The sequence below is a fragment of the Coffea eugenioides genome, chromosome 8 (assembly GCF_003713205.1).
Source record: "Coffea eugenioides isolate CCC68of chromosome 8, Ceug_1.0, whole genome shotgun sequence".
Taxonomy (NCBI): Eukaryota; Viridiplantae; Streptophyta; class Magnoliopsida; order Gentianales; family Rubiaceae; genus Coffea; species Coffea eugenioides.
The window spans coordinates 4,711,723-4,739,454 of record NC_040042.1 but is presented as its reverse complement, the minus strand read 5'-3'; the positions used below and the strand labels follow the sequence as shown (position 1 = coordinate 4,739,454).

The following is a 27,732-nucleotide window of genomic DNA, read 5'->3' as shown; positions in this document are numbered from 1 at the left end:
TGGCAGAAGGCAACAGTGACGGTTACTCCATTTTTACAAATATGTCCATGAGCAGGAAATAAGGAAAAAAAAAAGAAACTAAGCAAATGGAAAGATAAAGGCCGGGTAGTTTAGTAAAATAGAGGTCCCAACTTTCCCACCAAGTACAACTCTCCACCAAATGGAAGTAATCAGAAGTGATGGCTGAGGATGTATTCGATTAAGATGCGCAGAAAGTAGATTGAAAAATCGATGCAAGCAACGGAAAGTGCAACTTTGTAGACAAATATACGAAAAAAGATTTTGTTCAGGGAAAAAGATATTAATAGAGAGGCAATTTTTTTTCTAACAGTTAAAAATGCAGGCCAACTAATTAAGTAATCATTAACAATAACAAAAAAAAAGTAACGAGGAAAAGCCAACAATTAAACATAATTTTGCTGGACAATAGAATAAATAAAATGCTTTAGTAATTAACTGCTGACAATTAACAGCGAGAAATTGATAGGTAAATATGAATGTCAGTAGAAAAAAAGGCACTTTTTGGCTAACCCAACATATTGGGTCAAATCAGGCAATAAATAATTGTTAACAATCAACGGTAAAAAATGATAATTATTATTTGTTTTGGCAAAAATATTTTTTTTCCTAATAACTAAAGGAATCGGTAATTAAACATGATCCATTAGATGAACAACAAAAAGCAAGACATTATTAAATAGCTATTAACAATAAATTGTAGAGTATTGGTAAATAGATGCAGTTTGGTGGAAGAAAAAAAGGGTCATTTTTTTTGTTAAGACGATCCAGTGGAGCAAAAAGAAGAGCGGCCAAATAAACAATGAATCATCAAAGGGAAAAAAATGAAATTGTTAATTAACCAACGAAGCATTAATGGCAAAAAAGCATTTATTTGATAAAATAAAATTAAAAAAGATATTCATTTTTTTTAATTTTTGGAACAAAAAAGGGTTTTTTTTTGGCTAACAGCTGCAAGGGAGCCCTAATTAAACACGATTTATTGGATGACCAAAAAAAGGCACTATTAAGCGCAAAGTGTCAGTAAATACATGCAATTGGGTGGAGGAGGAAAAAAGGACACTTTCTGTTCATACGATCCGCTGGAGCATAAAAAAGAAGCTAACAAACCAACAAACCATTAACCGGGAAAAAAATGAAAGTATTAATTAACTAACGAAACATTAATGGCAAAAAGGGCACTTTTTTTTCGATAACATCCATAAAATAAAAGAGTTGATAAATAATTTTTTTTTTGCGAAAAATGTCCTTTTGTTTTGCCTAACAACTGCAAGAAATCGCTAATTAGACGCGATCCATTGGACGGCAAGGAAAAAAACATTATTAAGCAGGCAGCAACAATGAATTGTAAAGTATTAGTAAATATATGCGATTTGGCGGAAGACTAAAAAAGGCCAACGAAAAGCAATAAATAATTGTTAACAATCAACGGTAAAAATTGATAATTATTATTTGTTTTGGCCAAAAATATATATATATTTTGCTAATAACTGAAGGAATCGGTAATTAAACACAACCCAACTCATCAAGCGCAATTTGTTGAATGACAAAAAACATGACATTAAATTAGTTATTAACAATTAATTGCAAAGAATTGGTAATTAGATGTGATTTGATGGACAACAAAAAAAAAGTAATCCAATTTTTTTGTTAATGTGATTTGTTGGATAAAAAATAAAGAAGCAAAATTTTAGCACAATCCTACATGCAATTAGAGGACTACCACTTTTCATCCAATCAAAACGCGCCACATCATCAATTTCATATGCAATTGGGAGGACTACCACCAATCAACCAATCAGAAAACGACAACTCATCAAATTGGAATCAATTGGAGGACTACCACCAATTGACCAATGGGAGAGCGCCACGTCAGCAATTGGGTTCAATTGGGGCAATTGCATTCGCACATTGAACTATATATGTTAACTAGGAGGGGATCTGCGCGGTGTGAAATTAATAGGTAGTATGCCCAGCGTAAAGCCCATTGTAATAGTTTTTTTTAAAACAAAATAGATATTCCATAATTAGGAGTAATGACTAAGATAAGTTATAAAACTATATTGGCCGAATATGTTGAGTCAAAGCCAAGTATATTAATAAAGAATACAATTAAAAAAAATTTCTATAAATTATTACAAGTTGTATGCATAATTGGATACTAAGTGTTTACTAACTATGGTTCAAGCTTGCATTTCTCAATCTCTTTACAATGCCGAATATCGTTCAAGAGTTTATTTGTCTTCCTCTTCCCAGAGCTTATTCGAATAATCTCCTACTGTCATGTTTTTATCCTGCACAAGAGGTAATGCAATTTTATGTTTAAGCCATATGAATTTTATGTATCATTAAGGATATAATCTGGACAGAGTAATAAATGAACTACTCTGATGGAACTAAAAGGAATATAATATTACAGTATAAATTGAGTTACAATTGGCCCAGCAGGAAGCAAATAAAAACTACTTTCTCCGCTATAAAATATGCAATTTGCTGGTAGCTATGCTTGATATGCACATGCAATGGTGATAACGTTCTTGATAGCCATGGCCTTGTATGTATCAAAATCAGCTGTAAATTAAGATCTTGTATGTTGAAACCAAAACTTTACACATTAGACAAAATTAAGAATGACACCATGTAAAAATAGGAACGAAATATGTTATAAGTTTTGAAGCCAAAAATATTGAAATTTGAGAAATAAAAATGAAAGAACTAACATTTCCATGGGAAACAAATACAAAAAAGAAATTATTGATTAAGTAAAAAGGCCAATCGATCTCACAATTATTGATCACTATACTAGGGAAAGATAAATGATAGCAAATAGTAAAATAGTTCATATCCACACTGTTTGTGGTTGGAGAACCATACTTTGCTTCTTGATAAGAATTCATGAGAAAAGTCTTGTAGAAGCCAGCCAACTCAAGCAGTTCATCAAATTTTTCGCTTTTCTTCCCAAAATTTCAAAAGCAAATTCAGCAAGTACTATATGATTGATAGCAACAAGTGATTATTCAAAAAACAACGAGTGAAGGAAATGCAAAGAGATTTAGAAATTTGAGGGATGAAAGCAAATGATCCTAAGAGGGTTCAGCACATGCAGTCCTCAACCAAAAGATGTTGAATTTAGGCAAAGACTTGCTATTCATCAAGAATAACAGTAATACCTATACATTATTTGGAAACAAGCACAATCAAGTCATCCATGTGGTTTCCATCATTTAATAGAAAGGCAATGAGCGGACAGGATGACTTGGAATTCAAGAAAAAATCAAGTTATCAGGAATACCTAAAACCAAGAAAAAATGTAAACCGCTGACCAACTTGATATGAACTATTTAAACTATCAATGAAATAGCAAGTTGAAGTTCCCATGGATTACATCATCTTCATTAAGAAAAGGCATAAGATCATTACATGCAATCTTGGACCAATCAGTAAAGTCAAGATCAACTGAAAGCTTTTAATGCAGAAATTATTAATACAGTTCCATAAGGCTTCCACAAATATGCCTTTTTGAAATAGAAACAGGGCTGCAATGTAACAATTCTTAGATCTCGATTAAATTGGGAAATTTGTATTATAGGTCCAATTAAAAACAAAAGCAAAATTTTTTTGGTCGAATAAATTGGGGAATTTGTATTAGTTAAGTTTCTTTAGAAAAAGTAACAAGTAACCGAGGATAGCATAAGATGCATAAGGTAAATAAGTACCTATTTAACTCAAATTCTGAACTACATCAATTCAAAAGAAAACCATGACTTGCGTTCCGAATCCAAAGCTAGTTCGAGGGTCTTGTAAAGGGTTTGACTTGGCATCTGGACTGCTATATCCTTCAATTTTAGTTTGTAAAGAACCACATTGATCATTTTCCAGTAGCTCAAAGACAATAGTGCCAGGCTAATTGTGATATTTCCATCACCACATACCTCGACTAATTTTTTCACCATAAGGTGTCAGTTTAGATTCTTTATCCACTTCTTCACCTTGAAATCCATAAACAGCCTCCAATGACTTACCCAAAATCCATCAATAGTTGTGCAAAGAATAAACTGCTAAATAAATTTGAAAAAAAAAAGAAAGCAAAGAGAGAACAAAAACACTGAAACGATAACTCCTGAACATACATTGAAGGTTGAAATAAGAAAAGTAGCCTCCTTATTTCGTTCTTCCATTATCTAACAAAAATTTAGTGTAAAAAGCGTCGGCCAGATGAAGAATATAATTAAAACAACCTCATGGTAATAACATGAGAATGATTCAGAGAAAATTATTGAACTTATTCTCCATATTCTTCAACATTATTAACAATTGCAAATGAAATATACAACCCACCATTTTTTCCTTGCTTTTTTTTTTTTACATTAAAATAAAAGTCTATAGTTACATGAAGCAAGATGATATGTAGATTAATATCACAAGTTTTCCTCTCCTTTCTGAGTAAGACCCTTTTGATTTCACAGCCCTTTCAAGAATTCAATATTTTCATTTAATGGTTCACAAACCTTACATGGTTTGAAATTTAACTACTTCAACCATTAACAGCCTAGAATTTAACCCCAAGCATTGAATAAATTGCGTAGATAGCATGCTTAGCAAAGCAGACATGACATTCTAGTCGTTAGTCAAACAATTTTGATCCAAATCTAAGGAAAAAAGGCCCCAAGATGGAATTCCACTCACTTGAGCTATAAAAAGTTGTCCAAAAAGTGCATTAGCTGGCTGCAAAAAGAAAAAAAAATGACAAAATCATTACCAACTAACTAAGAGAGTTTAACAGAAACAGTCAACCCGCAACCTCTTACTTTGAATTTTTTACTTATAAAGAGTTATTGGCAATATCAACAGGAAAACAAAAATTTCTATGAACATGAAAAAAGAGGAAAGAAATTAAACCATTTCATCTAAGGAAATAATCACAAGTTTCAATGCAAAAAAGTGAAAGCACAAAATATTGGATCTTAAGTAAGGATAATTACTGAATGGAGTTGCTTAAAAAAACCTGACAATCTCATAATCATGACTTACACTGGAATTTTAGGAAATACTTCAATAAGAGGCAGACTGTCCTCTCCATAGTCCCTTTCTTGAACATCTATGAAAGAGGAGTAAAGATAGGAGAAGATTATAGTTTACTTCTGGTAAAAAGAAAGAAAAAATAGAAAAACAGAGATCTTAAAAGTATTTACTTGAGCAAAGAATTTCCAATCATTCATACTTGGTATCAAATCCCTATTCCTCAAGCCGTAGCAAACATAAAAAACTTATTAGAGAATAAAATAAAATTTAATCAAGAGAAAAAAGTATACATAGAACAAGAGTGGAGAAGCTAGCAGTTTTCAGAGAGAGAGAAAGAAAGATAAGAACAGAAGGGACTTTTCAAATAGAAACTTTGAGTTGGAGGGGTTTGAGATATGGAAAATTATCTGATGGGAATTGATTAGTCTTGTCAGTATTGAGCCAAACTCCTCTATTGCAGATATAGGAATTTGAGGGAAGGCCTATGGTTTTGTAACTCCCAGTACTTTAACTTGCCAGCAAAGAGGAGAACAATAACTTTTTGCACAGAAAGGAGATGGGAGAGATTTTTTTGACACAAAAGATAGGAGAGAGATGGCTCTGAGGTCTTTCTGTCAATTTTTCTCATAAAAAATCTGAGGTAAGATGACTCCAGAAAACCTCTCCAAAAATAGTTGGATGTGTCAAAGAAGTGATTGTATTCTCAAATTCTAGGAAGAATTGTATGCCATTTATCTCAAAGTAGAGGCATCTTGTCCTCATATTTGAACATCTAAATGTGTTATATTTAGTACAAATTATCCATCCAGTTAAAACAAATTAGGAGCTCTACCAAATTTTCTTCAAAAGTAACATGCCCTTCCTTTAAGTTCTTTCCTGCATAAAAAACTTCAACATAAATTGAAGGTCTCCATCACATTCACCTTTTTGAACCTATCAATTGGAATACCATCTTCATGTTTGTCACAAAATTTTCTGTTTAGACTTACCTCAATTAAGTTCATTTTTACAAGTAAAAAAACTATCATAAGGTTCAGTTTTCCAGACTTAATCTTACTGAAATGTTACAAATCTAAGAGAACATCATGTTTTGTAAATATAGACTTAAGTCAACCAAAACTGATTTTCCTAATAAGAATTTCCAAGCTATTAAACATCGTAGTCTATGATTCAAGAGGCAAAACTACAATTATGTAGCAATTTAATTCTTTTTTTGATCAAGGAATTGAAAATTTAAGGTGTTTTATTAAAACAGTAGCTTACTCATTATTTCAAGCAAGTGCTTAGAATTTAATATTTGAGAATCCTCGTCTTGGACAAACCTTTAACCACCTACAAATAGGAAAACCATTTAGATTGCCATTGTAACAAAAAAATATATTGCTGAAGATACTCAGTTTAATATCCACTTAAGGTTCATAAAACGAATATTCAAGAGGTTTTACCAAGAAACAATTTATGTACTAAAACAAAAAATTTCAACACAAAGCAATCAAAAGAATAGCATCACCCGATCTTTTGTAACTCATGGCCAATGACCAATGTGACCTGGAAGTTCCTGATTCTCAGAGAAGAAATTTATTAATTCTTCAAATGTTGAAAACCCAATGAAGAAAAAGGAATCGGAAGAACTAGAGCAAATAGAAAGACATTTTGAAGATGAAGAAATCTATTTTAAACAAGTGAATCTTTTTGGTTACCATATGGATTGCTTTTCCTGATCAGGAGATCAACAAAACACCTGCATGAAAGACACCAAAAAAAATGACTAAACAGAAAACTCGAATGAGGTTTGAAAAGAGCAAAGGCCAAAGAAAAGTATACCATCATTTGAGCTCTGAAAAGAGCAATTTAAAGTAAAATTAAATTAGAATGATAAAACAAAGCTTACGATTTTCCCCTCAGCAGTTGTCTTTTACGGGTGGCCATTTTCCTCCCTGTTGCAGAAGAAATCCAAGAAAGGCAAAAGCGGAAAGAAAAATGTAACAATAAAACACCAAGTAGGTAAAAAAAATAAAGTAAATAAATACTCTACAAGCCAGCTAATCATCAATTATTCACCATCTCCGACCATATTAAAAGTTTTTTGTTCAAACTAAAAATAAAAATTTAATGATAAAACTGAAATGAAACAAAGACATTAATCATGGAAAGAAAGGGGAAGAAATATACCATATCTGTATTCTACAAATTCATATAGACAGTGGAGATGAAATATTAACCTTTCACTTCCTCGTTGTTTCAGAAAAGGACCAAAAAAAAAAGAAAGGGGAAGAATTGATTGTTTTTAGCCAAGGAAATATCAGGCAAAATGGCAGAAAAATAGAAAAAATCAGCTATAATTACTTGAGGTATGGAGAGAGGGAGATGAAGGAGAACAGGAGGGAGAAATCGACAAAGGGAGGAAAGGAAGATTACCAGTCCCTTTGCAGTCTTGAGCCCACCGTCCATCAACTCAATCAGAAGGAAAAAAATCTGGACCCCTCTCCCCAATTGAGAACTTTAAAACAAAGAGCCTCTCTAAGAAGAAGAGAGAGGCTGGAAGATGAAGAAAACCATCTTGCTCATTGTTGTTCTCAGAGAGAGGCTGAAAGATGAAGAAGAAGAGAGAGAGTTGTTCTAAGAGGTTTAGAGAGTGACGGTCGATGAACAAAGAGGGAAAGAGGAGACTTTTGATGCATCGAGCCCAACCCCCTGTCAAATCCCACCAAAAAAAGCTGTTACAGAGAGAGGAGGTCTGCCCATTTGACTACCACCGATAAAAAGCCGGGAACAGAAAAAAAAATCAAAGGCACGTGGGACCAAATTTTAGCGGAACACTTCCCCCGGCAAACAACAAACAAAGAAACAAAAAGGATTGCTAAACGTCTGAGCAAGCAAAACAAAAGAATTCACGCGTGGAACGGACGACCATCAATTGGAAATTCGCACGGGCGGACGACCACCAATCAACCAATACAACGCGCCACGTCAGCAATTGGAACTCAATTGGGAACAATGGCATTCGCTCATAGACTAGATACTAGTATGAATACCCGTGCTACGCACGGTGCTGACATTATTGAAAAAAATAAAATAGTGAACAAATAAAGGTGAAAAAATTGAACCAACAAAATTTAAATGTAATATTTGTTTAACAATAGCTTGAAATATAATAGAATGTGTATATCATTCAAGAACTGTCTTTTTTTGAAAGATGGATCCTGAAAAAAAAAATTAAAATTTATATTAAAAAGGGAATGATATATTTCTACAAATGAATGTAATTGAATGTTGTTAAAATAAAATACTTACAAATACTAAACATTCGATTTGATAATCTTTCTTGAAGGTGCGAACACTCTTCACACCAATCCACTTTTAGTACGAAAGCCAAAATTGATGATTTAATTAACTATGTTGAATTTTGTGGAGTGTGTCCTATATATATATAAAAAGGAGTTATAGTTTGTCTGTTGGGTGATTTTTATCTGATATTTTAAGGAGCAATTTAGAGATTGTATAAGCATCATACAAGTAATCCACCTTACAGTACAAGTGGGCCATGCTCATTGGGATATGAGTTTACTAAAGTGCCCTTTGTGAGATGATGATTACATTCATAAATGGTAGTTATGTGTTGTTAATGATAAAACACAAAGGAAGTGAGGTGAATTGGGGGAAAGCCATCCTATTGAATTAAATGTGTTTAAGACAATATTAATTGCCCAAAGTAGAAGAACCATTTGAAAACTCTTTGTGAATTGTAACCGTCGGAAATATTGTGCTCTTCATCGTTAAGTTTAAGAAACATTAATTGCATTCTTCCAACAAAACACACTCATTTGAACCGGTAATTGCAGCATGTTGAAGAGCTCATTAAAGTGTGAGAGATTAAGAATCATTTGAGTTCAACGTTACAAGTTGTAACTGAAGACCCCCTATTTTCTCCACCATTTATAGATTAGTTTCTGAACTAAGTGGTAATAATGGTAGTCATTAATATAAAAATTGTGGGTTCAGATGTTTCTATTTCACACCATTAGAATCAGATTTGTAGAGGTATGCTCATTTTCACTCTTTCTTCTCGCTTTGTTAACTGTATAGCTTTGTTTGCACAATAAAAAATCCTAATTTAACTTTTGTAATAGCTATTGTAGGTGGGTGAAGTGTGGGCAAATTTTCTTAGATTGCATTTTGTTCCTCAAGGTACAAGGTAATTGCGTATTTCCACTTGATGCATGTTGTCTGTTGTTTAAATGTGATTTCAATTTTATTGCATTGATTACAACTATGTGGCGATTTTAGCAAGTGTTTGAATGATTGATCCAGTTTTAAAAGTATATTACAGGTGATGCAATGTTTTATTTCAATAGTTAAGTGCATGAGTTGGTGTGTGTGGATTGAAATTACTATTTGAATACACAAATCTCTATATTCATATGCTATGTTATTTTCTTACTGAATTTAGTTGAACTCATGACACAGAAGTCTTCAGAAGTAACAACAAAACCAAGCTCCACTCTAGAAGTTCCGGCCACAATTACTAAAACTCAAAATTCTGCGGAAGGCTCTCAACTACCAATTAAGAAGTACCGTACCTAGAGAAGTAGAAACCTAATTGTGTCTTTTCTCATTCCTATATCACCTACTCTTCAATGGAAAAGATTGCGAGACTGCTACCTCAGTTATTTACTTAAGCATCAACCCTCAATTTGAACTATAACTATGTCTATTATCCCTTCACTATGGTTGCGAAAACTTTTAAAATTCTCTCAACTGATTACCTATTACTAGGAGGGGATCACCGCGCCAAAGCGCGGTGTGAAATTAATAGGTAGTATGCCCAGTGTAAAGCCTATTGTAATAGTTTTTTTTTAAACAAAATAGATAATCGATAATTAGGAGTAATGACTAAAATAAGTTATAAAACTATATTGGCCAAATATGTTGAGTCAAGGCCAAGCATATTAATAAAGAATACAGTTTAAAAAAAACTTCTATAAATTATTACAAGTTGTATGCATAATTGGATACCAGTGTTTACTAACTATGATTCAAGCTTGCATTTCTCAATCTCTTTACAATGCCGAAAATCGTTCAAGAGTTTATTTGTCTTCCTCTTCCCAGAGCTTATTTGAATAATCTCCTATTGCCATGTTTTTATCCTGCACAAGAGGTAATGCAATTTTATGTTTAAGCCATATGAATTTTATGTATCATTAAGGATATAATCTGGACAGAGTAATAAATGAACTACTCTGATGGATCTAAAAGGAATATAATATTACAGTATAAATTGAGTTAGAATTGGCCCAGTAGCAAGCAAATAAAAACTACTTTCTCCGCTATAAAATATGCAATTTGCCGGTAGCTATGCTTGATATGCACATGCAATGGTGATAACGTTCTTTATTGCCATGGCCTTGTATGTGTCAAAATCAACTATAAATTAAGCTCTTGTATGTTGAAACCAAAATTTTACACATTAGACAAAATTAAGAGTGACACCATGTAAAAATAGGAACGAAATATGTGATAAGTTTTGAAGCCAAAAATATTGAAATTTGAGAAATAAAAATGAAAGAACTAACATTTCCATGGGAAACAAATACGAAAAAGAAATTATTGATTAAGTAAAGAGGCCAATCAATCTCACAATTATTGATCACTATACCAGGGAATGATAAATGATAGCAAATAGTAAAATAGTTCATATCCACACTGTTTGTGGTTGGAAAACCATACCTTGCTTCTTGATAAGAATTCATAAGAAAAGTCTTGTAGTAGCCAGTCAACTCAAGCAGTTCATCAACTTTCTAACTTTTTTTCCCAAAATTTCAAAAGCAAATTCAGTAAGTACTATATGATTGATAGCAACAAGTGATTATTCAAAAAACAACGAGTGAAGGAAATGCAAAGGGATTTAGAAATTTGAGGGATGAAAGTAAATGATCCTAAGAGGGTTCAGCACATGCAGTCCTCAACTAAAAGATGTTGGATTTAGGCAGAGACTTGCTATTCATAAAAAATGACAGTAATACCTATACATTATTTGGAAACAACCACAATCAAGTCATCCATGTGGTTTCCATCATTTAATAGAAAGGCAATGAGCGGACAGGATGACTTGGAATTCAAGAAAAAATCAAGTTAACAGGAATACCTAAAACCAAGAAAAAATGTAAGCTACTAACCAACTTGATATGAACTATTTAAACTATCAATGAAATAGCAAGTTGAAGTTCCCATGGATTACATCATCTTCATTAAGAAAAGGCATAAGATCATTACATGCAATCTTGGACCAATCAGTAAAGTCAAGAGCAACTGAAAGCTTTTAATGCAGAAATTATTAATACAATTCCATAAGGCTTCCACAAATATGCCTTTTTGAAATAGAAACAGGGCTGCAATGTAACAATTCTTAGATCTCGATTAAATTGGGAAATTTGTATTATAGGTCCAATTAAAAACAAAAGCAAAAATTTTTTTGGTCGAATAAATTGGGGAATTTGTATCAGTTAAGTTTCTTTAGAAAAAGTAACAAGTAACCGAGGATAGAATAAGATGCATAAGGTAAATAAGTACCTATTTAACTCAAATTCGGAACTACATCAATTCAAAAGAAAACCATGACTTGCGTTCCGAATCCAAAGCTAGTTCGAGGGTCTTGTAAAGGGTTTGACTTTGCATCTAGACTACTATATCCTTCAATTTTAGTTTGTAAAGAACCATATTGATCATCTTCCAGTAGCTCAAAGACAATAGTGCCAGGCTAATTGTGATATTTCCATCACCATATACCTCGACTAATTTTTTCACCGGTGTCAATTTAGATTCTTTATCCACTTCTTCACCTTGAAATCCATAAATAGCCTCCAATGACTTACCCAAAATCCATCAATAGTCATGCAAAGAATAAACTGCTAAATAAATTTGAAAAAAAAAGAAAGCAAAGAGAAAACAAAAACACTGAAACGATAACTCCTGCACATACCTTGAAGGCTGAAATAAGAAAAGTAGCCTCCTTATTTCGTTCTTCCTTCGTCTAACAAAAATTTAGTGTAAACAAGCATCGGCCAGATGAAGAATATAATTAAAACAACCTCATGGTAATAACATGAGAATGATTCAGAGAAAATTATTGAACTTATTCTCCATATTCTTCAACATTATTAACAGTTGCAAATGAAATATACAACCCACCATTTTTTCCTTGCTTTTTTTACATTAAAATAAAAGTCTATAGTTACATGAAGCAAGATGATATGTAGATTAATATCACAAGTTTTCCTCTCCTTTCTGAGTAAGACCCTTTTGATTTCACAGCCCTTTCAAGAATTCAATATTTTCATTTAATAGTTCACAAACCTTACATGGTTTGAAATTTAACTACTTCAACCATTAACTGCCTAAAATTTAACCCCAAGCATTGAACAAATTACATAGATAGCATGCTTAACAAAGCAAATATGACATTCTAGTCGTTAATCAAACAATTTTGATCCAAATCCAAGGAAAAGTGGCCCTAAGATGGAATTCCACTCACTTGAGCTATAAAAAGTTGTCCAAAAAGTGCATTAGCTGGCTGCAAAAAGAAAAAAGAATGACAAAATCATTACCAACTAACTAAGAGAGTTTAACAGAAACAGTCAATCCACATCCTCTTACTTTGAATTTTTTACTTATAAAGCGTTATTGGCAATATCAACTGGAAAACAAAAATTTCTATGAACATGAAAAAAGAAGAAAGAAATTAAACCATTTCATCTAAGGAAATAATCACAAGTTTCAATGCAAAAAAAAGTGAAAGCATAAAATATCGGATCTTAAGTAAGGATAATTACTGTATGGAGTTACTTAAAAAGACCTGACAACCTCTTAATCATGACTTACACTGGAATTTTAGGAAATACTTCAATAAGAGGCAGACTATCCTCTCCATAGTCCATTTCTTGAACATCTATGAAAGAGGAGTAAAGATAGGAGAAGATTACAGTTGACTTCTGGTAAAAAGAAAGAAAAAAATAGCAAAACAGATATCGTAAAAGTATTTTACTTGAGCAAAGAATTTCCAATCATTCATACTTGGTATCAAATCCCTATTCCTCAACCCGTAGCAAACATATAAAACTTATTAGAGAATAAAATAAAATTTAATCAAGAGAAAAAAGTATACATAGAACAAGAGTGGGGAAGCCAGCAGTTTTCAGAGAGAAAGAAAGAAAGATAAGAACAGAAGGCACTTTTCAAATAGAGGCTTTGAGTTGTAGGGGATTGAGATATGGAAAATTATTTGATGGGAATTGATTAGTCTTGTCAGCATTGAACCAAACTCCTCTATTGTAGATACAGGAATTTGAGGGAAGGCCTCTGGTTTTGTAACTCCCAGTACTTTAACTCGCTAGCAAAGAGGAGATGGGAGAGATTTTTTTTTGACACAAAAGATAGGAGTGAGATGGCTCTGAGGTCTTTCTGTCAAGTTTTCTCATAAAAAATCTGAGGTAAGATGACTCCAGAACACCTCTCCAAAAATAGTTGGATGTGTCAAAGAAATGATTGTATTCTCAAATTCTAGGAAGAATTGTATGCCATTTATCTCAAAGTAGAGGCATCTTGTCCTCATATTTGAACATCTAAATGTGTTATATTTAATACAAATTATCCATCCAGTTAAAACAAATTAGGAGTTCTACCAAATTTTCTTCAAAAGTAACATGCCCTTCCTTTATGTTCTTTCCTGCATAAAAAACTTCAACATAAATTGAAGGTCTGCATCACATTCACCTTTTTGAACCTATCAATTGGAATACCGTCTGAATGTTTCTCACAAAATTTCTGTTTAGGCTTACCTCAATTAAGTTCATTTTTACAAGTAAAAAAAACTATCATAAGGTTTAGTTTTCCAGACTTAATCTTACTGAAACGTTACAAATCTAAGAGAACATCATGTTTTGTAAATATCAACTTAAGTCAACCAAAACTGATTTTCCTAATAAGAATTTCCAAGCTATTAAACATCGTAGTCGATGATTCAAGAGGCAAAACTGCAATTATGTAGCAATTTAATTCCTTTTTGATCAAGGAATAGAAAATTTAAGGTGTTTTATTAAAACAGTAACTTACTCATTATTTCAAGTAGGTGCTTAGAATGTAATATTTGAGAATCCTCGTCTTGGTCAAACCTTTAACCACCTACAAATAGGAAAACCATTTAGATTGCCATTGTAACAAAAACATATATTGCTGAAGATACTCAGTTTAATATCCACTTAAGGTTCATAAAACGAATATTCAAGAGGTTTTACCAAGAGACAATTTATGTACTAAAACAAAAAATTTCAACACAAAAGCAATAAAAAAAATAGCATCACACGATCTTTTGTAACTCAAAGTTTTGGCCGATGACCAATGTGACATGGAAGTTCCTGATTCTCAAAGAAGAAATTTATTAATTCTTCAAATGTTGAAAACTGAATGAAGAAAAAGGAATCGGAAGAACTGGAGCAAATAGAAAGACATTTTGAAGATGAAGAAATCTATTTTAAACAAGTGAATCTTTTTGGTTACCATATGGATTGCTTTTCTGAGCAGGAGATCAACAAAACACCTGCATGAAAGACACCAAAAAAAATGACTAAAAAGAAAACTCGAATGAGGTTTGAAAAGAGTAAAGGTCAAAGAAAAGTATACCATCATTTGAGCTCTGAAAAGAGAAATTTAAAGTAAAAATTAAATTAGAATGATAAAACAAAACTTACGTTTTTCCCCTCAGCAGCTGTCTTTCACGGGTGGCCATTTTCCTCCCTGTTGCAGAAGAAATCCAAGAAAGGCAAAAACGTAAAGAAAAATGGAACAATAAAACACCAAGTAGGTACAAAAAATAAAGCAAATAAATATCTACAAGCCAGCTAATCATGAATTATTCACCATCTCCGACCATATTAAAAGTTTTTTGTTGAAACTAAAAATAAAAATTTAATGATAAAACTGAAATGAAACAAAGACATTAATCATGGAAAGAAAGGGGAAGAAAAATACCATATCTGTATTCTAGAAATTCATATAGACAGTGGAGATGAAATATTAACCTTTCACTTCCTCGTTGTTTCAGAAAAGGACCTAAAAAAAAAGAAGGGAGAAGAACTGATTGTTTTTAGCCAAGGAAATATCAGGCAAAATGGCAGAAAAATAGAAAAAATCAGCTGTAATTACTTGAGGTATGGAGAGAGGGAGATGAGGGACAGCAGGAGGGAGAAATCGACAAAGGGAGGAGAGGAAGATTACCAGTCCCTTTGCAGTCTTGAGCCTATCGTCCATCAGCTCTATCAGAAGAAAACAAATTTGGACCCCGGCCCCAATTGAGATTACAACCTGTTTCAAGTACAATCAAATGCCAGAAATTCAGGGGAGAACTATGGGTCTCACGAAGATGGAATTTTGTCTGGAGGATAACAACAATAGGGATCGGTCTTCAAGAGTTCTTGACACTGACTGATAGTTGTGCGTTTGACTGAGAGAGAGAGAGAAAAGAGGAAGAAAAACGATTGAAGATCCATCAGCATACGACCATCAATTGGAAATTCACACTGGCGGACGACCAACAATTGGAAATTCACACGGGTGGACGACCACCAATCACCCAATAGCAGCGCGCCACATCAGCAATCAGAACCCAATTGGAAACAATGGCATTCGCGCATAGACTAGATATGTTAATAATAATATGCAATGTTTAGATAAACATGGTATGACATTTTTGGCTACCATTAATAGCATGCCTTGCCTAAGATAAAAACAAATTATCCAACATTACCAAATTATTTAACAAAACCATAGGTATAAACTCCCATGCTTTGCATGGGCCTTCTCCCTAGTACTACCAATAAAAATGCACGATCTTTGACGATATAAAAAACTGCATATTTACCATGATCACGCAAAAGTATTGGTGATGCGGATGGCTGTCGAACTTGAAGAGAGGCAATATTTTCATTTCTTTGATCTAGAAAAATATATCTATATTAAATAAAAAATAAATTGTTTTTGTATTTATTTTATGTGTAGTAAGTGATACATTGTATGAGAATTGTTAACAAAAAAATACAATAGTTAATATAGAAGTAGCATCAATAGAATTTAATATAATTGTGTTGTAATCAAATGAAAATTACGCACTAATAGAATTGTTATTAGCACCCATAGTTAATGAAGTAATCCCTATATAAATATATTTTGGTACATGTAGACCCTCCAAACCCCGCAAAACCAACCACCACTTATCGAAAACAAACCAATAAATGCACTAAAATGCCTCCCATCTATACCTCAAATTGCACTTTAACCCACGAATTTTGTGCGAAATTATCCCTCTAATTGCTTTTGTCCTTCTCGATATTTTCACATGTCGCTAATTGCTTCATTCCCTCTGCTATCACTTGTATATTTAAAATCAATTTTTAATATTAAATAAAAAGGAATGTATTAGTTTATAATATGTTCATAATGTAGATAAATTATTAAATTTGGAAAATGGCGTATGTTCTTATAGGCTTCTTTTTTTTTTTTTTTTTTGGGAAAATGAGTTTATTCTTGTAGGTTTTTTTTATATTTTTTGGATACAGAATTGTTTTTCAAAGATTTTGGTTCATAGTCCCTACTATGTTTAAACCATCTTTTAATATCCAATTCAATATTGTCTTTTAATTTAGCAGCCTTTATAATTTATAATTTATTCTTTTGGTTTAAGTTCAGTTAGAATTCAGAAATTTTCAAATACCAAGAGAAACCAGATTTTTTTTTAAAATCACCGTCTTGAGTCAGGTAGAGAGCAGAAATATGAGTCAGGATTATTTCCTTTATGCAATTAGTTTCCTGATATCTGGTATGATATATAATTATGTCCCTTGGTTTTTTTTTTTTCATATAAATATCGTTAGGTCTTTGGCATCACTGCTGAACATAATCCAAACTTAGAAGGACGCGTTTTTTCTAATCCAGTGGATGTAAAAATACAAAAAATGAAGATAATATTGTGATTCAAACTCTAAAAAGTAGGATACCATCTTTCAAGAAGTTTCATGCCTTCTTTAGCATCTCAAAAAGATGCAACACAGAACAGTTATTTGAATGCTAATAAACTCTCTTTCTACCAATTTTGAAAGTCTACCCATGAAAAGTGAAGTGAAAATTATTGCAGTTAGTGCAGAGAAAAAATTATAAAGAAAAGAAAGGCTAGAATGCAATTTTGCCAAAAGGATTTCTGACGAAATTAAAAATTAATCCAATTTTAATAATGGTCGTATAGTGCCTTAGTTATTAGTAGTATCTGAATTGTTTTTCTCTAATTATAAACCATTTTTAATTATCAAAAAATATTTTTTTTATTTCATGCACGATCATTTTTTGAATAAAATTATGAAAATAACTATCGTAACACCTTTTTTATGTGATAAATGTGCAATAAAAATAATTAAAAAAATTTTAGTAATACAAACAAATAAATTTTTATAATATACAATTTATGTTAGAAATAGTAAAACCCTCAATCATGAACCTATACCATCCGCAATTATATAAGCAAGCAATACCTTATATTAGAAATGTGATTGTGATTTTGTGTTTATACTTTATCCCACTATTGACTATCTTTGCTTTACAGTGTAACAATAAGCAAACAACCGTTCATAGGATTTTGTAAAAAATTTTCAAAAATAATGGATGATCAGAAAATCAATGCATTATCATTCATGACAAAAAGCAAAGCAAAAGCAAAACATACTTAAAAGGTAGAGGGGACCGACCTGGAAAATTAAGCTGGCAAAAATATACTTCCAATTCTCCGCAAGAAGGTTGAGTTCTGCTGAAGTCTCTGCATATAATATCTTCCACTACTGCTCATAAAAGAAACAAAATCAATACATTTACAAAATGAATAGAGAACCAAAAACAAATAAGAAACTGAGAGAGAGTGGGAGTGAGATAGTGGGATAGTGGGAATAGAGAATTTGTAGGAGTGGTTGTAGGATGAGTTAAGATAGTGGGATAGTGGGAGTGAGATAGTGGGAATATTGATGGGTGATAAGGTGGGTTATAACCCACTATATTTTATGTATTAAAATAAATACAAAAATTTAGAAAAAAGAATGAGATGTTTAGAAGTCATTGAGAGGGTTTCTACTAAAAACCCCTTCCTGAATACATATAGATATAGATGTTAATAATAAAACAGATTGTCTACACTGTTTTTCTTTTCTTTTTTTTTTTCATAGCAAGTGACTGGATTGCCCTTCTCTTACCATCCTTCATATCATATCATTATTCCATGGCCCAAAATATGCAGCCCGTTTGGATTCTTATAATGGCAGAACAAAGGTCAAGACAGCAAAAGAAATTCAAACTTCAACTCTCATTGTACCACATAGCGGTGCCTGAAGGAGTTACAGTAGAACTGGAGATGGCAAATCAACCCACTTAATTAAATTTACTCATACCTGGTCATGAATAGATGGGTATGGGTATCTTAAATTTTTGTATATAGGTATAAACGGGTTACCCAATAATACCCATTTATTAAATGGGTATTATTGGGTAATCCAATTAACCCATTTAGAATTATTTTCCCCCTAAGTCTCTTCTTTTCCCCCACCCATTTTTTTTTTCAAATTTTTTATTTTCTCATGATGTTAACTTCTTTTGTTTCATTATTATTATTATTATTATTATTATTTGTTGATTTTATCTTATTATTTTATTTTCTCTTAGTTTGTTAACTTGCTCATTTTTCAACATTACTAATTTATGATAAATTTTAGCCTATTTTCTTATCTTTCTAAAATGAAATTTTAAATTTGTATATGAAAAAAATGTTAGGGGTTCAAAATTTTTGGATTAAGTTTTTATATTAATTTTTATAGTACTTAGTTCAAATTTTTATATTCTTATTATTCAATTATTAAATAATAAGTAATTTTGTGACATAGAGTATAAATGAAAAAAAATTGGTAATTAAGTTTATTGAACATTATAAATAAATATTTAAAACTAATGATGGGTACAAAGAGTGGTATAAATTGATAACTTAGTTTGCAAAAATGAATTTAAATGAGTTTACAAAAATTAAAATAAATGGGTTATAAATGGGTAATTGGATTACCCAATTCATTTTTTAACTTACACATTTATACCCATCTAATTAAATGGGTATAAATGAGTTGACTCACTTATACCTATTACCCAACCCAAACCCGCCCAAGTCACCCATTTTGACACCTCTAAGTAGAACCAAGAACCAACTGATTCTTATATTATAGATATATATATATATATATATATATATGTATGTATATATGTACATATGTATGTATGTATATATGTATATATGTATGTATGTATGTATATGAGAATGGTTGCATCGGTATACCCTTTATTGTGAGGGTAGAAAATGTAGATCACAAAATGATTGTAATACCATTAGGCCCTAAGATTTACTTATAGTATGGACATAGATATTCACATCATAAAAGCAATGCTATAACATCTAAAATTGACAAAAAATTTTCTTGATCTCAGTTTAGTATGGTTTTTTGAACACCAAATTAAAAGAATTCTTGACTTTCATGGTCGATTAATTTGGGTATCTTTAAATTGGTTTTTTTTTTTTAAACACCAAACTAAAAAAATCCTCAGCTTTCATGGTCGATGAATTTGGCTATCTTTAAATTTGCTACTGGAGGTTTAAGTTTGATTATTGTGGTCGAAAGTTTATAATCTAATTTCCTTTCATGCTTTCCGATCTTTCAAGTTTTCAGGTTAAAGTAAATATAAAATAAAACTTACATGAGGTTTATTCTTGATGCAATGTATAATAGTCTTTCTTGATAGGTTGAATTTTATGGCAAAACAGTAGTGCATTCTTTTGGCTTCTACTTGCTCTACATGTAAAATTGTTGTCCATTCCTCATACAGGTGAGTGTTTCTTGGAGCACAATGGTGAAGAAACAACAGCAAGCCCTGATCCCAAATAGTTAAAACTAAAACAAGTGCATTGCTCATCCATTTTGATCATCTGTAGGCAATTTGAAAAGCATGGTATTTGAGTATTAATCAGCGTGATTCTTTCTCAGCTTCAAGAAATATTTGAGTATTAATTAGCGTGATTCTTTCTCAGCTTCAAGAAATGAGAAAATCCCATTTGCACTGCATCGACAAACTTCAAAATGATAGAAATCTAGGAGAAAGAACTTCAGAATAATCGTGACTTCGAGGGGGACCAAAATGTAGAGAAATTTTACAATTGGCATTTTTCTATATAAGAGTGACAAAAAAAAAAAGAAGATATACAACCCAAAACTGAGGATATACAACAGCACTTAGCATGTAGAAATCTACAAATCCCGGAAATTGGAAGTAAAGAGTAAGAAGCTCTAACGAGTGAAATTTGAAGAAAAGCAATACAAAATTCTGGTACGTCCTGATTTGATGCAAGAAAGTACTGTTTCATGGGAATTCCATTAACTCTGTTGGAATCTAAAAAGCACAGGTTTGGTATGCATTTGTTGTATATAGCATATGCTTTCCAAGGTACTAGAACTTGGTGACTTAATCGTAGTCATCCCACAGTGTGCTGTTTGCAACCCTTTGGTCCATAATGTTGGGCGCTACGTCTCACCATTTTTCTACACAAATAGCAGTAATGATTCTGGCATGCCCAGCAGAAGATGTGATTGTTGTTCCCGGCCTGCCAGAGGATCGGAGAGGGAAAAAGAGGACCAATCAGATATCAACTCCACAAGTTGGAAAAGATAACAGAAAGGTCAGTTTACAACTAAAAGTAATAACAAGCAAAGTTTTTATAACTGCAAACGACAAAGACGAAGATTGGAGAAAGAAAATTTTACAGCAATTGATTGGAAAATCTTCTACTTCTGCCCATATTTGATTTTAAAGGGAAACCAATATTGCTTTCAAAATAAACTTCAAGACTTGCAGCAGATTGTTGACAAGGTATGGCAGTTCAAAAGGCAAGATTATTTTAAGTTCATATGAATTCAAGCTAAATGGTTTTCCACTGCCAAGATACTACTTTGATATACTTGTTTGATAATTTTGCTGTCCATTAAGAAAGATCATTGTTAACTAGATTCTTCATTTAGCATGATGAGCATTCATTTTACCTGCAATTACGGAACAAACAGATAATTTATGAATGGCCAAGTACCAGTAACATACTCAGGTCCATACCTTTGAAATGGTTTTTAGATACCCAAATCGTTTTTTCTTGATGATTAATATAGTTTCAATATGCAGCAGAGAGTTAGAAATTGCTTCATAAACTTCTCTGCAACACATAAGAGTTCAGCTTAAGAATTCCCTTCGTCTTTTCTACAGTCCTGCATTTTCTATTTGCTCATATTGTTTAATTGAGGATGGTACAAAAGATACAATCTGTCATTTCCATGGTGTAACTTAGTAGAAATAGGAAACACCCATTTAAATGAGTGGAGTTATTGAAGAAGACACAGGAGATATCAACTCATTCCTCTTTGGCATTCCTGCCACAATTCTCTATGCTAATGATATTGCTATGCTTCTAGCTTAAGGAATCAATTTAACAAATTTGATGCTCGAGCTCTATACTATCATGAATAATAGCTATAGCAAGGTTGCAGAAATATTAAGCCTCAAAATATGAAGACATTTCTCTAACCTTTAGATTTATTTGACCACAATTAGGGCATGAGTGACCACGCTCTGGAAACATTTCGGCTTGGATCTGACCCACAACTTGACGAGCATTCATTCTCTCTTCCCAATGCTGAATAGTTTCAGGTGGAAAAAGTTCGCAACTTCCATCCCTTTAATAAGAAGAAGCTCAAGAGTTGCCAAACAGATTAGAAAACAAACTGGCATATAGAGGCATGTACGAAGCTAATAGAGAGTGAATTTCAAACCTGAAATGATCATATCCATCAATTTCCTTATTGCAGCGGTAGCAGAAATAATGTCCACAATTACCACATACCATCTTGTTGCAACCTTCAGTCCGAGAGATGGCCATCTTACAAGAAGGGCATTGCTTTGCAGAAATATTTATCTCTCTGACACTAAGGAGATCATTTATAATTTCTTTCTCACGACGTCTTTGATCATCCTTGACTTGAGATGAATTCTGCCGCTCCTGTTTCAAAGAACAAAAGTTTAGCATTTCAAATCTACAAAAACCTATACATAGCTGGTAATTGATACAAGGAAGGCCGAGAAAGGAACCAAACAGAACTATTCAAAAGAAAAGGCAAACACTAGCAAAGCAAATTCTGCTCATAGTTAACACCTCATCTGAGAGAAGAACCAAGGAAAATCTTAATGCACTAGAGAAAAAAGAAATAAACTTGGAAACTGGGGACACAATCTACCTAATGGTAGCCTTCTTATTGTTTAGACATAAAGTTATATCTCAAAACATGCTTATGCTATCACAGGTCTGGTCAAATGGCAAACGGTATCTCAATTCTAATAGGTTTCAAGACATTTTAACTCATGTCTCTAATAACCAAGCTCGAAAAGAAGAGACTTACACCAAGCGCAAAGTCAATACCTGCAAAACAAGAAGCTTCATCTCGGGAGTCATGCATGCAACTCCAACATGTCGTTTTTCCCTGCACAGGGTACAAAAGCTAAAGTAACATTTTGAGCACTGTGCATGCTGGTCTTCGTCCTCTATGCAAATTGTTTCACATCTTGGGCAGTAAGTCACATCAGTCATTGACTCCAATGTCTTCTGTAACGTCATTGACTCCCAACGTTCAAACTCCTTGTCACCAAGCAATCGTCTCAGTAAACCAGGTGGAATCATGCCCCCACATTTTGCATCAGCGCACTGAAGCTTGCTAACTGTCCCTTCTTTTACATGGATATCAGAATAGGTTTTCATGCACTTCCAGCAGAAGAAGTGCTGGCATGGAAGTCTAACAAATTCTGTGCCTGAGAGAGGGGAAAAGTCACTAAAGCACCATTTGGCAGTATAGTGGAATAAAAAACTTTACACTATTATGGTCTTCAAATGATGACATTCCAGACTACAAAATCTTCGCAGGTTTTGAAAGACAAATACATTTTGAACAAACTTCAGAAAGCACTTGATAGCGTCAAACAAAGAATTGCAAGCAAAGCAAAATTGTCACTAGAAGAAAGAATAAGACCAAGTTAAATATTAATTAAATGGAAGTTAAGAAATTCAATAAATGGTCATCTGCACTGAAGACATAATTATGTATGTGAGGGAGTGTGCATGAAACTGGGCTTAGATCAATAAAATTCACTAGTACCACTAAACATAGAAACATTCACAATCCGATGTGTACATGCAACTTCAAGTAAATGGAACAACATCTGTCCAACGGTCTTATCAAGCATTTCTATAATTTGAAAACTGCAAGATTCAACTATTTGTGCACTTCAGACCAAGTTTGGCGGCAGTACCTGTAACATTTCACAAAATAAATTCATGCTAAGAACACATATTGATACCGCGATGCCAGAAGAAAGGAGAAAATGTAATCAAATTTGATGATTAGAACTACATCATGTGAAACTACCTGCAAATTCGCTGAAACAAATGCAGCATTCGTGGATATTTTTGCTAAAGTTCTCATGCCGCTGCTCATCGCTATAGCTTTTCATGTATGGAATATCAACCTCTGGGGAGACACTTCCTGAAATTGCTCGCCTATCTCGTTCCTGCTTCACAGCGTAAGGACCAAGAATAATTTCTTGATCAAAACCAAGAAAAGAAAGACAAGAACTGTGTAGTGATTCGACCCACTGATATATAACCTCCTGGCCTGATTGCTCATTCCAAATGGAGTCAAGTACATTGCAAAGATCAGAAATCTTAGTGGAAGATAACCACTGGGCAGAGATGGTAAAATGAGGAGGAAGATGACTTGGGTATGATTTAGGTAATATGCATGTCAATATGATTGGTGGCAGATACTCGACTTTGAAAGAGTAAGAGAACTCTGATGAATCATCATTGGCCTTGCTTACTGCAGATGAGTTCAGCTTCACAGCTACAGAAATTTCACTAGGTGTTTCGATATGAATATGAATCTGGTAAACAATATTAATGTTAGATAATATCCTCCAGTAAACAATTCTAGTGTCAGATAATATCCTCCAAGCATGAATCAACAGGCAATAAACTTTGAAGACATAACCTGAAAAGATCTCAGGCCATTCTGTTTGTCAAGAAAGAAGATGTTGTCACCATAAATTGACTCCATAGCTAGTAACTGAAACGGGTGAAACAAAAAAGAATTAGAGAATGACATGCATGTATTTTTTTGTGTGTGTGAGTCCATGTGTGCGTGTGAGAGAGAGAGCGAGAGAGAGAGAGATGACTCCAATGGATTTATTACAAGAAAAGGAACAACGGATTGCTTTGATTTACTAACAACTGCAAAAGCACGTTCTGTGAACCATACATCTGCCTTCTGTTGATATATATGTTCATATTTCGGCAAAATATGCTGACAAAAGTATCTCTTCTGCTCCAAGTCTAATTAGACAAGTATTACTGTGCCATTTATCAAGGATCCTGACTAGGCTAGATCCACAATGACCACCACGGAAAAGTTTATCACAGCTCTTTTATCTTGCCTAGCCAATGCTTAGACTAAGCCTAAAGTGCATGATTGGGATAAACATAAAGAAATTTTGGTTAAGAATCCTTGTTCTCTTAGTGACTATTTTGAAGCCATCAGACATCCTAAAAATAATGAACCCAACCCATAGCAGCTACAGAATGCTGCATATATATAATCAGACCAGAACTGCAACTTGACACCATAAAGAAGAGAACTTAGTATCACCAACCATCAAAGTGTCATTCGGGGTATTTTCTTTTTACATGAACTAACACTCAAAGAATTCCACCCAATTAAGTTAAAACAGATTCTCAACAGGTTAAACAAATCTTTATCCAGTTGAGCTAAACAATTATTCAGAGCTCACCTAATCTTATTTTTCAGACCTATCCTAGTCCCTTCAATTGGCAATGAAATTCAATTACAATCATCAGCTCGCTCTTCTCCTTTGCGTAAACAGAACTGAATCGTCAAATTAGTTCAGATACACTCAAAGAATTCCACTCAATTAAGTTAAAACAGATTCTCAACTCTTCTTCTCAATAGGTTAAACAAATCTTTATCCAGTTGAGCTAAACAATTTTTCAGACCTATCCTAGCCCCTTCACTCGGCAAATGAAATTCAATTACAATCATCAGCTCGCTCTTCTCCTTTGCATAAACAGGATTGAATCGTCAAATTAGTTCAGATACAGTACTTGTAAATTCCAGCATACAAGAAATACAAAAAACACAATGTCTCCGTGAATTGAGATCGTCATGATCAGGGTAATATCCAACTCAAACCATCCTATCCACAACAAGAAGTAATAGCAAGCATAGCATCTGATATAGTCATAACCCATTATAAAAAATCATGTTAAAGTCCAAATTTCTTAAACAAAAGGGTACAGAAGATCAAGTTATCATATGCAGCAGCATTAGAAATCCATATAAACACAACTAAGTTGTTAACAAGCTATTGACTTTCCAATTAATCAAACACATTCCAAAGTCGAGTATAATAATTTACCTCATCCTCCTGAGCTTGATCATTAATCCTTAGCTGCTCTTCAGACAACTCAGCCTCTTGAGCGCTCAACAGTAACTCTTCCAACCTTTTCTGCACCACATCAACATCCTCCTCATTCAGACCAGAACCTTCAATTTTTTCCTCAACCTCATCCTTCCCTTCAACAACTTCACTTTTACTAGCAATCTTCTCCAATTCTTCCCCAAGGCCATCCCTAAAATCCTCCCTTTTTTCATCATTCCTCTCATCTATACCCAAAGAACTCACCTCAAATTTCTTAACAAACTGAGGTTTGACCGCCTGGGGTCTCCGATTTCGCAGACCCCACCCCGCATTTCTTCGATTCTGACGATATTTTTGGTTCTTGGCTGTCGTTGTGGGCTGTTCAAGATGATTATGTTCAACATTCAGCTCAGAGTTTGAAGGCGCGAATTGTTGGTCAAATTGGGGCGGTAAATTGTGATCTTGGACGCGTTTTAAAGTCCAATTTTCGTCGTTTTGGTGCTGATAAAAGTGAGATTGTTTTCCTCCTCTTCTATAGCCTCCTTTTCTTGAAGACATGTTTTCCTGGAGCTGAATTCGAATTCCAGCTCAAGAGAGTCCAGAAAACTTGAGCTCTGATTCTGAAGCGGCCGCAGACGAATGAGAAAAAATCCTTTTGCCGCGGGGTTACCACTTAATTGTATTCGGTATTCCACAAACCTCCCCTAAAGTTTTTGAGAATTATAGAGAGCTCTTTTTAGGTTTTAAAAATTATATATACCTCTCCTATTTTACTGTTTATGTAACAATTTAGGTAAGGATGGCAATGGGGTGGGGGTGGGGGTGGGGCGGGGGACACCTCCCCCAATCCCCGCCCCCCGCACAGCTTAATTGTGCTTAATCCTCAAGGGATATAATTGGATGATAATTCTTTTTTAGATATCCGTGGTACTGTGGTTTGAATCATGGAATCTCTCTTCATGTTATTCTGTTATTGTGTTTGTTAAGAACATCACTGACGCATTAGTCAGGCTTTATATAATTTCATTATAATTAAATTTGAGCAAATAATCAAGTACTAAAATATCGACACATCATCAAATTATTATTCATTGTAACTTCACAATTGAAACTCATAAAAATAATTAAACAAAGGTTTTTTGAATACAATCTAATATGATAAAACAAATATAACTAAAATAATCAAGTTTTCACTTTTAATACAAATACAATCACTAAATTATTATTGTGCTTTTTTTAGAAAAAAATGTTATTGTATTAAGTGTAGTTAGGAATTTAACATAAATGTATTAATAAATTTAGTATAAATAATTAATAATTTTTATTAATAAACATGTATAATTAGTAGTATAATTGATAATATCATTATATATATATAATTATGTACATATATATATATATTTTCAAACGGGTGGCGGGGCGGGGAAGTACCCCGCCCCGTTTCTAAACGGGGGGGGGGGGGGAAATTCCCCCCCCCCCCTAATGACCCACCGCAAGGTGCCCGCTCCCGTTGCCATCCCTAAATGCAGGTCCAACAAATTAAATTCTCTCTCAAAAAATCAAAATTGCACTTTTGTACAAAACTAAAAAAGAAAAATGTAGTATGCTTAATCACTTTCTTCCACACTTTGCACGAATCTATCATCCTAATCCTTAACAACTATACAAGAAAAATCGAAGATTTCACATAGTACTTTTGATCGAAAAATCAATCTGATTTATTTTGTACCCCTTGTTCAATGAGAAATGGGTCAAATTCTACAGGATCAAACCTATGGGACTTAAGGAATGATATAAAACAAAGAGAGGAAAAATATTCAATTTAAATAAAAATGTTAAATAAACATAAACTAGAAGAACCTAGATTCCAAATAAACAAATTCAAATTTTAAAATGATCTTTCTGATTCTCGAAGAATGAGGCAAAGATCTCTTGTTCTTATTATAAGATCGTGATTGGATCCGTATATGTTTGTTAAAAAGAATAATCTTCTCCTTTGAGAATAATAAAAAATGGAAAGTGTTCAATTGGAACATGAAAAGGTGACTA

The 27,732-nt window shown here is 33.1% G+C and overlaps 1 protein-coding gene and 1 long non-coding RNA gene across 4 annotated transcripts; both read right to left on the bottom strand.

Annotated features, from left to right (window-relative positions):
* Window positions 1-3,745: 3,745 nt before the first annotated feature.
* On the bottom strand, window positions 3,746-14,824 carry LOC113781442. 3 transcript variants are annotated; one of them, XR_003469606.1, is made up of 8 exons: window positions 14,784-14,824; window positions 14,593-14,632; window positions 14,149-14,217; window positions 12,919-12,985; window positions 12,572-12,610; window positions 12,020-12,070; window positions 3,951-4,007; window positions 3,746-3,854 (listed from the first exon to the last, which is right to left on the bottom strand). It is a non-coding gene; the product is annotated as an uncharacterized LOC113781442 (long non-coding RNA). The 3 variants fall into 3 exon arrangements; XR_003469604.1 differs by lacking the exon at window positions 3,746-3,854 and having other exon boundaries at window positions 3,894-4,007; XR_003469605.1 differs by lacking the exons at window positions 3,746-3,854; window positions 3,951-4,007 and adding an exon at window positions 10,031-10,187.
* A 5,443-nt stretch (window positions 14,825-20,267) lies between these two features.
* On the bottom strand, window positions 20,268-26,351 carry LOC113779607 (E3 ubiquitin-protein ligase RNF14). Its single transcript, XM_027325251.1, has 7 exons — window positions 25,681-26,351; window positions 24,240-24,314; window positions 23,619-24,132; window positions 22,619-23,004; window positions 21,975-22,201; window positions 21,731-21,878; window positions 20,268-20,761 (listed from the first exon to the last, which is right to left on the bottom strand). The coding sequence occupies exons 1-7, from the start codon at window positions 26,239-26,241 to the stop codon at window positions 20,633-20,635; spliced, it is 2,040 nt and encodes a 679-aa protein (XP_027181052.1). The 5' UTR covers window positions 26,242-26,351; the 3' UTR covers window positions 20,268-20,632.
* Between the last annotated feature and the right edge of the window lie 1,381 nt (window positions 26,352-27,732).